We start from the raw sequence: 16,911 nt of genomic DNA, 5'->3' as shown, positions 1-16,911 counted from the left end.
AAATTAAAATAAAAAGGGATGGAGGCATGGCTCAAGTGGCAGAGTGCCACTTGCAAGAGCAAGACCCTGGGCTCAACTGTCTATTAATCCATCTGGCCTGTATGTTGTTAATATCACCACTACAAAGCCAAGGGCAAGGTTCTAATGCTCTCGAGATAATCTCTGTGAAGCTATACTACGCCTCCATGTCAAAATTCCCAGACCTCAGAGCTCCTCGGGGAACTCAATTCATCCCCCCGACACCTCCAGAAACCCGATTAAATCACATGAAAACGAAGCCATTTACCACACAGTGTCGGTTGGAGAAGCAGAATTGCTCAGGCTACAGGGACATTTCATTTATTTAAATGCTTTTATTTAAAAAAAAATTATAGACCTTCATGGCACAACTTCTTCCCAGCACACTTATGTTTTAGTTATACCAATTACAATACAATTACAACCAATAAATCAAGGAGGGACTTCTGAGTTTAAACTTAAAAAAAAAAGGGGGGGGGGCACTCCAAACAAAGTTAAAAAATAGTTTAAAAACCTTTCAGAGTAACTGCCAAGACCGCTGTTTCCCATTGGCATCTATTTCCTGCCATTTAGGCAATGCAGACACAGGTAGTGCTGAGAAAGTGTCCAATACAAGGTATACAGATGAGGTAATTTACAACAACACACAAGTTGTTACTCTGTAAACCCTTGCCCCCTCCCTCCCCACCCAATGGGTCTCCATGCTCCTGCAGTGACTCCTTAAGTAGCATTTGAAACTAGTTTATTTTGAAAGGCTCTTGGGTGGCACTTCAGAGTCCTCTGCATTCTCCTTCAGCCCTTGCCAGTCTGAGGGGTGCGAGGAGGCCTGGCTATCTGCAGCTTTCCACCCCTGCTCCACACCTACATTTCTGAGCTGTTAAGAGTGGGTCTTAATTTACAACCTTTCTCTCCACCTAAAAAGAAATAATTCATCAGTCCTAAGAGTCTGGTTAAAATGACACCCTGGTGCAAATGCAATTACAAACTGCATTGCTGGCACATTGGTGCTTTTAGCTTCTACACAAATCCCATATGGTAACTAAACCTGCACGAGCACGTGGTGCGCGGCATTCTAGGACATGAGGGCCAAGTCCAGTAAGTAGTCACTGCTAAATGGCCACTTGCAGCATGCGTTCCAGTCAGCTCTCCCTGTGCATGAGAAGCCTTATATAAAAGGAGACCTGAGCTTCCTCCAGAGTCTACCATTAGATTCTGTCAGCCAAGGTGGGCTATAAAGTTAGATGAGTTCATTTAATTCAACTTTCCAAACAATCCTTTACTTATGATGCCAGGTGAGAAAGGCTGGTCAATCTATAAAGGTAGGAGAATGGGGAACTAAGATTTCAGGCCTTAAAATATGTTGGAAGAATTTTTTCCTAGTCCCCACAAGCAGCTACTGTAATGAAGTAACAGGAGAAAATACAGAGCTGATGGTTTTACTATTGTGCTTAAAAAACTAGGCTTCCTCAGTGAAGCACCTGATAAACTTAGGTGGTTGGATTCCAGTGGAAAGTCCACTTTATACATACACACAAACACAAAAACTGGCGACTTTTCCCATTCCCCAATCCCTGCACTGCTGAGACACAAAATGAGTTTATGGCAAAGGATCCTTAATCCCCAGAGACGCTTTGGCTTGTGGTGCTTTTTTTAAGGCCTCTCTGCCCTGCCTGGTACCATGGTCAAATGAGGGGTGTATAAAAATTGGGGCCTTGGGAAGCCTCCATGGTACAGGGCTGTAGGCCCCTCAGATTTGAATGTGAGACACCCACCCAGCAAGACCTTTACACAGGGAACTTAAATCTAACCTTGATAAATAAAACCAAACGTTTATTTACACCAAAGAATTCCAACACTGGATCTTTCACATATGAAGGACAAAGTATTATATATATACACACAGCAAGGGGTGGCAGGGCTGTAACAAGAGAGTTGATACTTTCCCACAATTACAGGTCTACCATTTCCATTTCACTGGAGACAGTGGCTCTGCTCCTGCCTCTCAGATACATTTACCAGGTGAAGGAGCAGGCATGCTCATTGGATGGCATGTGAGGGAAGAAGGCAGGAGCAAGAGAAGGTAGAAAGCTTAAAATGAAACCCAGTGTGGCCACATCTCCCATCAGCTCTTAAGAGTTGGTAGCATGAAACCTATATAGAGACAATGTTTCTTTTGTAAAAAGCAATGTTATACTCAGTAACTAACTGACTTTAAAATGGCCAAGTCAAAAGATACTTCCCTTCCCTCTCCTACCAGCTATGGAACACACTATGATGGGAGATGAACAGGGAAAAGACCAAAATGGGAGCCTGGAGGGAAGGTAGCACAATTTGGAACTAAACTAAACTAAAATTGTGAGCTGGGCTTAGGACTAGGTCAATAAAACATGATTCGTACTGAACGTAAGTTTTTAGGATCTGTCTGCACTTTGGGTATATCTTCAACATCTTGACATTTTACCAGAGTCACCAGGCCAATTACACTGAAGCACTCCTAAAGTCAAGTGAGGCGACTAGCAGTACCCTGCTCTTACAGATCAACTGGGTCTTTTCTGCCTTCTTCTTCCCACCTCCCTTGAGAAGCTACATTTTTATCATCTCTGGAGAAGAGCACAAGATACACACCCCCAAAGTGTAGGATGGTGGGGGAGCAATGGTGGGAATGGGAAGAAATTTCCACCCAAATGCAGCAGCTGGGATTGAGGCTGGTTTATCTTTGTTCTTTAGTGATGAGAACTGAATTTGGAAGGGGAGAAAAAAAAATTGTCCGTGAAATATTCCACCTGCAGGTAATTTTTCAGGGAATCCCCTGAGTTACGAAAAGTTCAAGTTAAAAAAAAAAAGAAAAAGAAAAAAATCAGCCTATTATATATATATTTTTATGACTGAACTACTATAAATCCACAAGCAACGGTTCAGACACGGTGCTTCTGAAGTGTTTCACCCCTCCCCGCCAGGCGCAGACTGCATCAAGGAGAGAGTGGACTTCCCCACCTCTGCTCAGGCAACTGGAGACAGACTGGGCCATTACTGCTGAGCGCCTGCAGCAGCTGGAACGGGCATCCCAAGGGGGTTGGCAGCAGCAATCACTGGTGAGCCTGCCAGAGGTCCAAGCGGTGAAGGGGTTGGCACTGAAGAAATCCCTGAAAGAAAACAGCTGACAGTGAGCTAAAGACACCACGATGGTAACCTTAGATTTTTCCCTAGGACGTTTCTCAAAGTAACACTATAAAAATGCTTTATTGAAGGCTTCCTCTTGGCAAGATTCTTAAACATACTTCAAGTCTCACAAAATCAAGTTAAAATGGCAAGTCTAGTGAATTTCACAGATGGGTAGAGAAATCTAAGCTTAGTGAATTTAGCAGTTTGTTTAGGACACAGAGCCAGCAACTGGCAACTATACTTGGATTCCATCATAAGGCTGTCTAGGGGAGTAGTCCTATAGAACCTTTGGCTAGCACTCTGTGCTTTCCTATGGTGCCCCAAAGGCAGCAACATGTGGCTATAGAGCACTTGAAATGTTGCTATAGCAAGTGAGGTACTTAAGTGTTTTCCCTATGGAAAGCCCATTATCAGGAATAAATGTATGTGCAAGCAGACTAAACACACACACATGCATGCACACACACATACACATGCATGCATGCACGCACGCATGCACGCACACACATACAATCCAATGAAACCAATAAATTTCTCTGAATCCAAACAAAGAGGAAAAAAGGTGGCAACGAGCTAAGTGCAACAGCCTGGCTCTCAGAAAGTTAAAGTTAGAAGGTTCAACCTTTTAGTTTTACTTAATCTCTATAAAATAGCCACGTGTAGCTAGTCACTACCACATTGCACAGCACAGGACTTTAGATACAGTGCATGTGCTCATATGCCATTTTGTTTTGACAGCCAAGAGCAGTTAAAACTAGTAATCACTGTAAGCAAGAAAAGGAGCTCTTCTCATCTGTATGCTAAAATTGTGTTTTGGCTTTTCCCCCCAGTGGTTCTCAGGTTTGAATTCAAAGCCTTGTGCTTGCTAGGTTGGCATTCTACAACTTTAGCTACATCTCTAGCCCCACTTTTTGTTGATTATTATTGTTGTTTTTTGCTAGTCCCGTGGCCTGAAGTCAACCTAGGTGCTGTGCCTGGGCTCCTTTTTGCATAAGGCTAGTGTTCTACCATTTGAGCCACAGCACCACTTCTAGCTATTTTTGTGATTAAGTGGTGGTAAGAGTCTCACAGACTTTCCTGCCAAGACTAGCCTTGAACTGTGGTCTTCAGATCTCAACCTTCTGAGTACCTAGGATTACAGGTACAAACGACCAGCATCTGGCTCAGTTGGTTGGTTATTTGCCAGTACTAGGGCTTGAACTCAGGGCCTGGGCACTGTCCCTGAGCTTTTTTGCTCAAGGCTAGCACTCTACCACTTGAGCCACAGCACCACTCCTAGCCTTTTCTATGTATGTGGTACTGAGGAATTGAACCCAGGGCTTCATGCCAAGCACTTACCACTAAGCCACATTCCCAGCCCCTCAGTTGGTTATTTTATGAGATGGAGTGTCGACATTTTTTGCCCTGGCTTGTTTTAAACCATGATAATGATTTAAATAGCACCAGACTAAAATTAGATTTTAGAATCACTTCCATTTGGTTTCTTCTACCTCTTTACTACAATTACCTTGTTACCTTAATTTCTTTTATGTGTGTGTATGTGTGTGTAATAGGTCATATAACAGTCCTCCTCTTTTTGTTGGGGGATGGTGTACTGGGGATTGAACTCAGGCCTTGAGCTTGCTAGGCTGGCACCTTCAATCCATTTTTGCACCTCTTTTTATAATTTATATTTTTTGTGACAGTCTTGGGGCTTGAACTCAGGGCTTAGGCACTGTTCCTGAGCTTTTCTGCTCAAGGGTAGTGCTCTACCACTTGAGCCACAGCTCTACTTCTGACTTTTTGGTGGTTAACTGAAGTTTCTTAGGTTTTTCTGCACAGGTTGACTTTAAAGTGCAATCCTTAGACCTCCTGAGCAGCTAGGATTACAGGCAGCTAGGATTATTGGTACCTAGCCTGCTTTGATTATTTTCAAGGTAGGTACTCATTTTATGTCTGGGATGTAATTCTGCTAGCTAGTGTGCCTCCCTGCGTCACTGCAGATGACAGGCCTCTGCACTACTGCATACAGCTACTGAGAACATCTTTTTTGTTGTTGTCGTTGTGAGGCTTGAACTCAGGGCCTACGCACTGTTCCTGAGCTCTTTTGCTCAAGACTAGTGCTCTACCACATTAAGACAGTTCCACTTCTAGTTTTCTAGGGGTTAATCAGAGATAAGAGTTGTATGGACTTTCCTGCCCAGGCTGGCTTGGAACCATGTTCCTCAGATCTCTGCCTCCTGAATAGCTAGGATCACAAGGCATTAAGCCACCAGCACCCAGCTCCTGGGGACTTCTTTTTTGCTCAGGTATGGTTCCATTCTTCTACACTTCAGTTTTGTAATGTTTCTGAGGGTCATATAACTCTTGCTTCTTTAAGCTGAGGAAAGGACTCTTTATTATTCATGGCTTGTTGGAACTTCAAGTTCCTTTGCAAGAAACTTTTAAAGTTTCTTAAGGGATTGTTGATACTCTACTTAAGACAGTGTCACTAAAATATTCCAGTGTTAAAAGCACCTTGAAATATAGAAAATCCATACAGGACACTATGTCACTAAGGGACATCCTACAGAGAAGAGAAGGTACTTAAGAAATCAGCCTTAATGAGGGTGTAAAAATAGGAAGAGCAATGGACATCTACATGTTCTTTTTTTTTTTTTTTGACAGTCCTGGGGCTTGAACTCAGGGTCTGAGCACTGCCTTTGAACTTCTTTTGCTCAAGGCTAGCATTCTAGCACTTGAGCCACAGTGCTACTTCTGGCCTTTTCTGTTTATGATGTACTGAAGAATCAAACACAGGGCTTCATGCATGCTAGGCAAGCACTCTATCACTAAGCCACATTCCCAGATACCCATGTGTTCTTAAAGCAATCTACCAATCTACCAACCTGACATCATATTGGCGCTGCTGACAGGTGTACTGCCTCCTGGCATGCTAGAAGAACTCATTCGAGCCTGGTCCTTTACAACAGTGTCTAGAAAAGAGACAAAAAGGTTGGGGTAAGGGACTAAGGGGGATGGTCCTTCAGAGTAGTTACTTTCCTTTTCTTTTCCTTTTTTTTGGGTCCGGTCGTGGGGCCTGAACTCTGGGCCTAGGCGCTGTCCCTCAACTCTTCAGCTCAAGGCTAGTGTTCTACCACTTGAGCCACAGAGCCACTTCCGGCTTTTTTCTTTCTGCTTATGTGGTGCTGAGGAATCAAACCTAGGGCCTCATGCATGCAAGGCAAGCGCTCTACCACTGAGCCACCTTTCCAGCCCTAGATTAGTTACTTTTCATTTGGCTTTTATTCCATATTCCTGGGACATACAGTGACAACTGCCTTCACCTTTAATTACACAGTACCTTACACATACCTTTCCTATCCAATTGTGGGAAGACCAACTCTGAGATCAAGTGGTAGGAAGATGAGGTCAAAAATGAGGCTGGTAAGGTTGGGCTTTAATGGAGACAATACTTTAATATCAGAATGAACCAGTTTTAGTGGTTCCCAGCTCATCTGATCAGGACAGTGCCCAACAGGACAAAGCTATAGGTCTGAGAGGGTTAGTGGTATGACAGACCTTACTCTCTATCTCAATCAGCCTGTCTGCTTCAATAACTGGAGATTGGGCAAGAAATAACATTTGCTCTAAAACTATTCTGCCATTCCCCTTGAAACAGTCCAATGTTGCAGTGAGCACCTGAGGCTTCAGGGAGTCCAAGTGGCATTTCCCTTAAGGTGAACAGTTAGTTACACTCACAAACCTTTAGCAAGGTGCTTATACAACATTACCATGTGCAGACACACTGGGTCTCTCCAATAAATGATTATCATAGGACACAGATAGGACATCTGTAGCCAAGAATCCTCTCAACTATTATTCTACCCAACAAAATGTCCTTATCTAAAAAAAACAGGCTTGAGTAGGTGAGTAACACTGAAGTGACCTAATAGGAACTGGATGCATACTACTTTAGGCCCAGAGCCCATTTCCTAGCCTATCTTCTTCCTGGCCTCATACAGTCAGTCTCCAGAGCAGTGGTGGGAGAACTTGTACAACTGGACTCACAGAAATAGGGATGTTCCATGGCTTCTCTTGCAGTGAGCCGTGATTGGTGGTCATATCGCAGCAGCTTGTCTAGAAAATCCAAGGCTTCAGGGCTAACAAGGTGCTGGTTTTCACTGTGGACAAAGCGTTCCCATCGCTTACGAGAGTGTCTGCAAGGGCAAAAGGAAAAACGAGAAATGGCTCACATTGGCAATGAGCTCCAAATCTTATTCCTACATCTTCCCCATTGGCTGACAGCTTAGCCAACAACAAAAGGGTAAAATTGAAGAGCAATCTTGTATCATTCTACCTTGTATGGAGGACACAGACACGGACGGACGGACGGACACGGACACACACACACACACACACACACACACACACACACACGCGCGCGCGCGCGCGCACGCGCGTGCGCGCGTTTTGAGCTGAAAATTGCAGTGCTGCCGAGCAGAAAATCCTGGGTCTTCTCTGTTTTAAGACCTGTACTACAGGTTACTCTTAGGTGCAGGAAGGAGGGTCCAGTAAGATGAGCTAAGCAGGCCTCCTCCACCCACCACATTTCTATTTTCCCTAAGTACTTGGCTGGCAGGCAAAAGTCAATCAGAATAATGTAATTCTGTCAACTCCTGCTAAGTAACTAGTATATTAGCAATGTCCAGTCACTAGCACCAGAGTCAGAACATCAGTCTTTCTTTCTCTTGGATAGAGTTCTGTCCTTTAAGGAAGCAAGCTAAATCAAGAGAGATTTTGGTTTTGACACAACTGTAACCCTTCTAAGTAGAGCCCACAGGAACTAGCTGACCATAATCGATTATAAATTTTACTATAAATCTCACACTTGGTCTCCTCTAAGTAAATTCTGAAAACAACCATTCAATCATTTTTATTTGGTGGGGATCTTGTGCTTGCTAGTAAGGCAATTAAGCCATACCTCCAACTACCCACCACATACTTGTTCTTTGCCTTTCCTATCTCTTTCCTCCTAAATCAGTGGGATTAGAGGCATGAGCCACTGTTGCCAGCCCAATCCATTTCTTTCATCACAGATCTACTTAGTGTAGTATCCTGAAATACCAGACCAGACATCTTGGCATTATTGGTGAAGAGAACATAACTAGACTCCTTATATTCCCTCTTCTGGTGATATGGGTTTCAATTCAGATTTTGCCACATGAACTAGGCCCCAATCTGAGTTGACTGTCCAAAGTGCCATTTCAAACCCAAAGTGCTAAGTCACAGATGCACAAGTTTTTGTTTTATAGCTTACCTGCCCAAGATATCATTGAAACGTGGATCTAATTCAATGTTGTACTTGTCAATATAGTCATATAAATCTTCTGTCCCCAGAACCTTGGCTATCCTCACCAACTAGTATTGAAGAGACAAGTATAAAATCAAGTCAACAATTAATCACAACTGAACATACTACCGGTATGAATGTTAACATCTAATGACTTTCTTCTTATGGTGGTAGTCCTGGGGCTTGAACTCAGGGCCTGGGCATTGAGCCTGAGCTTTTGTGCATAAGGCTAGAGTTTTAACACTTGGGCAACAACTCTATTTCCAGCTTTGTGGTGGTTAATTGTAGAAGAGTCTCATGGACATTTCTGCTCAGGATGGCTTTGAACCACCATCCTCAGATCTCAGCCTCCTGAGTAGTAAGGATTACAGAAGTCACAAGTGCCTGGTAAAACACCTATGGTTAAAACTTCAAATTTCAGCATGTGGAAGTAGTGCATTTTCACATAAAATTCCTTAAATCGGTTCAATGTCTAAATGTTAGAAAAATAAACTGCTTTATAGCTTAATTCTTTTCCCTTGAAAATGTCCTCTAACAGTCTCAAAGAACTCAGAATCTCACCAGCACCTTTGACAGTTTATTACATGTCTATAGTTAATGACTGTAATTTATTGCCTTATGTTTGATTCCCTTAATAGTCTATAAACTATTTTTCTGTATTTCCGAGTCCAGTGTACTAATTTCAAGTGATATTTCTGGATTCTTTAAAAATGGTCACTGTAGCCAGACACTGGTGGCACATACTTGTAATCCTAATTTTTCAGAAGGCTGAGATCTAGAGGACCAATGTTCAAAGCTAGATTAGGCAGAAAAATAAGAGACTCCATCTAAAAATAACCAGTAAGAATCAGAGTGGGGACTGGGGATGTTGCTTAGTGGTAGAGTGCTTGCCTACCTAGCATGTACAAAGCCCTTGGTTTGATTCATCAGCAATGCATAAACAGAAAAAACTCCAAGTGGCTCTGTGGCTCAAGTGGTAGAGTGCTGGCTTTGAGCAAAAGAAGTTCAGGGACAGTTGCCCAGGCCCTGAGTCCAAGCCCCAGCACTGACAACCCCTCTCCCTCAAACAATAACAACAACAACAAAACCACTTGAGTTGGGGGTATAGCTTTAGTGGTACAGCACACCAGCCTAGCAAGCAGACCCAGATCTCAGCACCCTGAATGGCTAGAATTATAAGCAAGATTCATGAATACTTGGCCTATTTTTGTTGGTGGTGGTGCTAGTGTGAGGCTTGAACTCTAGGCCTGGGTGCTTCTCTCAGCTCTTCAGCTCAAGGCTAGCACTCTATCACTTGACCTACAGTGCCACTTCTGGTTTTTTGGTGGTTAACTAGAGATAAGAGTCCCATGGACTTTCCTGTCCAGGCTGGCTTCAATCCTCAGATTTCAGCCTCATGAGTAGCTAGGATTACAGGTCTAAGTCACCTGCACCCGGCTTTGGCTTTTTTTTTTTTCTCTTTTTGCCAGTCCTGGATCTTGAATTCAGGGCCTGGGCACTGCCCTTGAGCCTCTCTGTGCTCAAGGTTAGCGCTCTACCAATTGAGCCACAGTGCCAATTACAGCTTTTGCTGTGTATGTGGTGCTGAGGAATCAAACCCAGGGCTCTATGCATGCTAGGCAAACACTCTACTACTAAGCCACATTCCCAGCCCCTAGCCCATTTTTTAATCTACATGGCAGTCTATACCACAAAAATTTTTTTGGTTGGTCGGTTGTGAGGCTTGAACTCTGGGTCTGGGCACTGTTTTTCAGCTCTTCAGCTCAAAATGAATGCTCTATCAATTGAGCCACAGTGCCACTTCCGGTTTTCTGGTTAATTGGAGATAAGCATCTCAACAGACTTTCTTGCCTAGGCTGGCTTCGAACCATAACCTCAGATCTCAGCCTCCAGAGTAGCTAGGATTACAGGCATGAGCCACTGGAGCCTGGCTTATACAAAATGTTTTGTTGTTGTTGTTGGTTGTGGGGCTTGAACTCTGGGCTTGGGCGCTGTCCCTGCACTCTTCAGCTCAAGGCGAGCGCTCTACCATTTGAGCCACAGCACCACTTCCAGTTTTCTAGTGGTTTATTGGAGATGAGTCTCACGGACTTTCCTGCTTAGGCTGGCTTTGAACCGTGGTCCTCAGATCTCAGCCTCCTGAGTAGCTAGGATTACAGGCGTGAGCCACCGGCTCCCAGCGTTATGAAAAATGCTTTATAAAATATTTTATATTTCACAATAAAACAATCAAAACAAACTAAAAAGACTGGGGCACAAAAGCCTGATTTTCCAACACTAAACCATGTAATTCACAAAATACACACCTGAGGATCAATGTCAAGATAGATTAACAAATAGTGAATTTTTGAGAATTATTTGCTATTGTCAGATACTGAAAAGGTCTTGGGAAGGGGAGCAATCACCTAAATTTCACTTTTCTTTTTTGTTGGCTGTGGGGCTTGAACTCAGGGCCTGGGCCGTGTCCCAGAGCTCTTTTACTCAAGGCTAGTTCTAAACCAATTAGAATTACAGCCCCATTTCTGGTTTTTGAATGGTTAACTGGAGATAAGAGTCTCACAGATCACAGCCTCCTGAGTAGCTAGGATTATAGACTGACACCAGGCTCACTTTTATCTTTTTGAGATAGGGTATCTGTATGAAACCTAGGCTGACTGAACTTCCAATATCATTTCTGCTAGGAGTTTAGATGTGCCACCACACCTTCTTTAGGTACCTACATTTTAGTAAGATCCATTGTAGTTTCTAATGCATTGGCAACATCTGGTCATCATAATGCTAAATCAGTAAGTTCCTTAAAGGGAAGAATATGTATCACCTGGTCATAATTGTCATGTCCATGGAAAAATGGCTCCTTCCGGAAGATCATACTTGCCAGCATACAACCCAAGCTCCACATATCCAAACTATAATCATACATCTGCATTAAAATAAAGGAAGATGTTAAATACGAATCCGTAGGCTTCCCACTTCAAAATAAAAAGTTTCTATTTAAAAGAAAAAAAATCACTCCAAGTCAAAGCTAAATTTAGTAACATTTTCATGTATTTCTTTTCCATCTCATCTAGTTTAAACAAACTGTACACACTATTTTTATTGCTTATTTCACTTACAAGAAAATCCCCACTTGTGGGGCTGGGAAGATGGCTCAGTGTTAAGTGCTTGCCTTGCATGCATGAGGCCCTGGGTTTGATTCCTCAAGACCACATAAACAGAAAAAGCTGGAAGTGACACTGTGGCTCAAGTGGTAGAGGGCTAGCCTTGAGCTGAAGAGGTGAGGGACAGTGCCCAGGCCCAGAGTTCAGGCCCCATGACTAACCAAAACAAAACAAAATTCCACTTGTTATAAAGCCTTTTATGTATACCACTGTTCTATTACTAACAGTTTCAGAATCTAATCTTTAATTTCCCTGATGATAGTGTTTTATATCACAATGTAAGAAACAGTTTTATATTTTTATGCATAAGCTCTTTTTTATGCATTTGAACTTAGTGCCACTCATAGCCTGCTTGCTCAAGGTTGGCGTTGTACCACTTGAGTCACTCCTTAAATTAACAGTTTTTATGAACTCAGGACTACATTGTTTAGAACCCAAAATTGGAATTCTTAGGTCAAGATATGAAACTTTTTTGTGTGTTTGCTGGCCCTGGGGCTTCAATTCAGGGCTTGAGTGCTGTTCCTGAGCTTTTTGTTCAAGGCTAATGCTCTACCACTAAGTCAAAGCTCTACTTTTGGCTTTTTTTTGGTAGTTAAGTACAGATAAAAGTCTCATGTACTTTCCTGTCCAGGCTGGCTATGAACTGTGATCCTTGGATCTTAGCCTCCCAAGTAGCTAGGATTACAGGAACGAGCCAATGGTGCCCAGCTTGAAACATTTTTAAGATATCAGATTAAAAAACATAGGAAGGCAGATGCCAGTGGCTCATGCCTATAACCCAAGCTACTCAGGAGGCTGAGATCCGAGGATCGAGGTTCAAAGCCAGCCCAAGCAGGAAAGTCTGTGAGACTCTTATTTCCAATTAACCACCAGAAAACAGGAAGTGGCGCTGTGGCTCAAGTGGTAGAGTGCTCGCCTTGAGCCGAAGAGCTCAGGGACAACATCCAGGCCCAGAGTTCAAGCCCCATGACTGACCAGAAATAAACAAAAACATAAACATAGGAAGATGGAGTGTAAACTGTATGCTTAAGGATGCTAGCTTCAAACTTGTGATCTTCCTGCCATAACCTCTCAATTGCTGAGATTACAGGTGTGTACCAATATGCCTGGATTTTTTCTTTTTCTTTTTTGGTAGTACTGATGGTTGAATGTGGGGCCTTTAGCTTGCTAGATATACAGCACTTCTGCTACCTCTCCAGCTTGCGTTGATCTTTCTTTGTGCCAATATCAGAACTTGAATTCAGGTCTTCATGCACTCTCTCATTGGCTTGCCCATCTGGCACTTTACCATGCAAACCATGCTTCCAAGCCCAGATTTTTACTAGTTAAATGAAGATGTAGTCTCAGGGACTTTCTGACTGAGCTGGCTTGAAATGGCAATAATCCTCCAGATCTCAGCCTTCTTAGTAGCTAGGATTACAGGTGTAAGCTACTAGTACCCAGCTTGTATTTTTTTTTTTTTGGCCAATCCTGGGGCTTGAACTCAGGGCCTGGGTGTTGTCCCTCAGCTCTTCAGCTCAAGGCGAGCACTTTTACCACTTGAGCCACAGCACTACTTCTGGTTTTCTGGTGGTTTATTGGAGAAAGAGTCTCATGGACTTTCCTGCCCAGGCTGGCTTTGAACCGTGATCCTTATATCTCAGCCTCCCGAGTAGCTGGGATTACCGGTGTGAGCCGCTGGCACCTGGTCCAGCTTGTACTCTTAATGTTCTTTAAACATTCGCTTACAACTCTCAATTCTGGAGTTATTGAATACAATAAAACTTATTAGGTATACTTCTTTATCATCATCAAATGCAGATCTGTCATATACTATTGGCATGACAACAAAAACAACATAACTTCTGGAGGTGAACTGAGGTGATTTATCTGCTATACATTGCAGAAAAGGAAAAGCTATGAATATACATAATGGCTTACCAAAAAAAAAGTGTAATTTTTTTTTTTTTGGTTGGTCATGGGCCTTGAACTCTGGGCCTGAGTGCTATCCCTCAAGCTCTTCAGCTCAAGGCTAGTGTTCTACCACTTGAGCTATAGTACGACTTCTGGTTTTCTGGGGGGTTTTTTTGGGTCCGGTTATGGGGCCTGAACTCTGGGCTTGGGTGCTGTCCCTCAGCTCTTCAGCTCAAGGCTAGCGCTCTACCACTTGAGCCACAGCACCACTTCTGGCTTTTTTCTTTTTGCTTATGTGGTGCTGAGGAATTGAACCCAGGGCCTCATGCATGCAAGGCAAGTTCTCTACCACTGAGCCACCTTCCCGGCCCCACTTCTGGTTTTCTTGTGGTTTACTAGAGATAAGTTTCATGGACTTTCCTGCCCAGGTTGGCTTTGAACCTCGATCCTCAGATCTCAGGCTCCTGAGTAGGTAGGGTTACAGGCGTGAGCCACTGGCGCTTGGCAAAAAAAGTGAGATTTTTGTAAATGATGTGCAGAATAAACCTAGGACTGAAATTCTTGCCCTTCTCTTCTTACCTGATAGTCTACAAGTAGCTCAGGACCTTTAAAGTATCGAGAAGCAACTCGGACATTATATTCTTGGCCAGGATGGTAAAACTCAGCCAAACCCCAGTCTATTAGCCGTAGCTGAAAGGAAGAGAGAACATGTAAGAGAAACCATGAGCAACCTTTTTTCCCCCTCTCAACTTCTCCCATTCTGCATTAGAGCACTCTGCAAAAAATGCTACCCAAGTCACTCTTACCAAAGCCCCTTTGTTACCTGTAACCTTAAGTATAAATATCAATTCCTTAGTTTGACAGTTATCTTAATCTATTTTGGAAAAGGCATTCTTATTTTGTCTTTTTTTTATTTTGGTTTTTGTCCTGTGGCTTGAATTAATCAGGGCCTGGGCAGTGTCCCTGAGCTTTTTTTGTTCAAGGCTAGCACTCTACCACTTGAGCCACAGCTCTACTTCCAGCTTTATGGTATTTAATTGGAGATAAGCCACTGGCTTTGCCAGTTTCTTTCTCTCTCTCTTTCCTTTCTTTCTTTCTTTCTCTCTCTCTTTCCTTTCTTTTCTTTCTTTCTTTCTTTCCTGTTTTTGTCGGTCGTTGGGCTTTAACTCTGGGCTTGGGCGCTGTCCTTGTGCTCTTCAGCTCAAGGTGAGTGCTACTTGGCTTGAGCCACAGAGCCACTTCCCGTTTTCTAGTGATTTATTGGAGATAAGAGTCTCACGGACTTTCCTGCCCTGGCCACGATCCTCAGATCTCAGCCTCCTGAGTAGCTAGGATTACAGGCATGAGCCACCAGCGTCTGGCTTGCCAGTTTCTTAAACTGCTCATTTGACTGCAATGTTCCTATACAATGTATATTCCTAGTGGTGAAGTTTTTCATAGATATCTTCCTTAGTGAAGTCTTTTCTAGTCAACTACATAGAATGAATTGCTGCCTTCAGGCCCTTGGATTTCTGACATTGTTTCTTCAATAGTACCCTATAAGGTGTATCTCTGCCTCCTACATTTTTCTTCTTTCAAAATACGAACTGTATGGGGCTTGAGGGTAAGGACTACTTAATTTATCTCCATAATTTTCACACTGGAATATATGAGGAAAAAAAACAATAAACATTTGCTTAGTAAATACAGTTATAAAAAAACGTGTTGAAAGCTGAAAAAGGATGACCATGTACCAAGGATTATCTATGAACCCAAGTATGAGAAGCAGGCCCTGAGAAATAACAAGCTGGTGTATTCTGGCACTAAGTCAATTGCTTACACTTCAAAACAAAATCTCCAACTATTCTCAGCAAAGAAACAAAAATAAACAAACAAAAACACTCAATTTCACAGGTTTCCCGAGTTAAAGATTAAACTCAATCATCCTGCCATTCAGAACAAAACTTAAAATCCATTCAGTAGTCTTGTGATTCTATCAAAAAATCTGCTCCCCTACTATAATTCTGATTGTGATCTTGTCTCCGCTGCCTGTGTTAACTATTTCACTACATCTCATCTGATTTACTGCAAGGCCCCTTCTCCCAACCTCTTTTCTGGCACACAGGGAAATCATCACTCATCTACTTGACAGGGAAGATAATGAGAGCAAACGAGAATGAATTTCACAACCAATTATTCTAGTAAGACCTGACTCAAATAAATGTTTCGTTCACTATATTAATGTTTCTTAAAGAGTATTCTTAGTAATATGAATGGTCTAAACATGCTACTTTAATTCATTTAATCATTCACCAAACATTTATCAAGTATCTAATAGGTACCAGGGACTATGACACACATGAGGGATATTACTGAAGATAAGCTGCTAAATAACCCCATCATATGGAAAGATAAAATTTGTCTATCACTTTACCTTTCTGTGCTCATGATCAATCATGACATTATGGGGCTTCACATCTCTGTGCATAATTCCCATGCTATGACAATAATCCAGGGCCTGTGGGAGGAATAGGAAAGAAAAAAAAGAGTAAACCTTTAAACACGGAAATGGTTGGTACTTGGTGCACATCTGGAATCCCACCACCAGCAGTATGAGACAGGAGAATCATGTTTTTGAATCCAGCCTGAGCTACACAGCCAGATCTTTTCTCAAAATAAAAGCAAAACATAAAAGTGCATAAGAGTGATTATACTCCTTTACTTTTTCTTTTTTTTGTCAGTCGTGGGGCCTCCTTTACTTTTTCTTCCATGTAATTTTCCTTCATTCTCAAAACATCGCTAGAAATCAGGACTAGGAAGTCATTCCCACAGGTATTATTCAGACACAGTTTAGAATTCCATGATCAGGGGGCTGGGACAGTTTAGAATTCCATGATCAGGGGGCTGGGAAGGTGGCTCAGTGGTGGAGTGCTTGCCTTGTATGCACGAGGCCCTGGGTTTGATTCCTCAGCACCACATAAGCAAAAAGAAAAAAGCTGGAAGTGGCGCTGTGGCTCAAGTGGTAGAGCGCTAGCCTTGAGCTGAAGAGCTGAGGGACAGTGCCCAGGCCCAGAGTTCAGGCCCCATGACTGGACCCCCCCAAAAAAAAGAAAAAAAAAAAAAAAAAGAATTCCATGATCAGTTAAAATCAGATCTCTGAATTTCAAGTTCTGTTCTTTAGAGTTGTTTCCACATTCATTCTGTTCAAAATGACTCTATAAGTATACATGAACTATACCACTCACAAAATCTTATCTCATTTAAAATTTAAGATTATTTCCACAGACACAAAGTATCACAAAAGATTTTGAAGTACAGTAACTTTTTTTTTTTTTGGGGGGGTGGCCTGAGGACTGAGTTGAGCCTTATCAACACACTACTACTTGAGCC

The 16,911-nt window shown here is 42.6% G+C and overlaps 1 protein-coding gene across 1 annotated transcript in view; it reads right to left on the bottom strand.

Annotated features, from left to right (window-relative positions):
• Positions 1-333: 333 nt before the first annotated feature.
• Csnk2a1 (casein kinase 2 alpha 1) overlaps positions 334-16,911 on the bottom strand; it is a 61,453-nt gene continuing 44,875 nt past the window's right edge. The window contains exons 7-13 of the mRNA XM_042694289.1: positions 15,956-16,039; positions 14,122-14,232; positions 11,310-11,411; positions 8,459-8,559; positions 7,210-7,358; positions 6,048-6,134; positions 334-3,161 (exon numbers count right to left, since the gene is read on the bottom strand). Coding sequence (XP_042550223.1) covers positions 3,046-3,161; positions 6,048-6,134; positions 7,210-7,358; positions 8,459-8,559; positions 11,310-11,411; positions 14,122-14,232; positions 15,956-16,039 — 750 coding nt within the window. The 3' untranslated portion in view covers positions 334-3,045. The remainder of the gene's footprint in view (positions 3,162-6,047; positions 6,135-7,209; positions 7,359-8,458; positions 8,560-11,309; positions 11,412-14,121; positions 14,233-15,955; positions 16,040-16,911) is intronic.

Source organism: Dipodomys spectabilis, unplaced genomic scaffold (genome assembly GCF_019054845.1).
Source record: "Dipodomys spectabilis isolate Male_0828 unplaced genomic scaffold, ASM1905484v1 ptg000175l, whole genome shotgun sequence".
Lineage (NCBI taxonomy): Eukaryota > Metazoa > Chordata > Mammalia > Rodentia > Heteromyidae > Dipodomys > Dipodomys spectabilis.
Note: the sequence above shows the minus strand (reverse complement) of the source record. Positions and strands in the feature narration are given on the sequence as shown.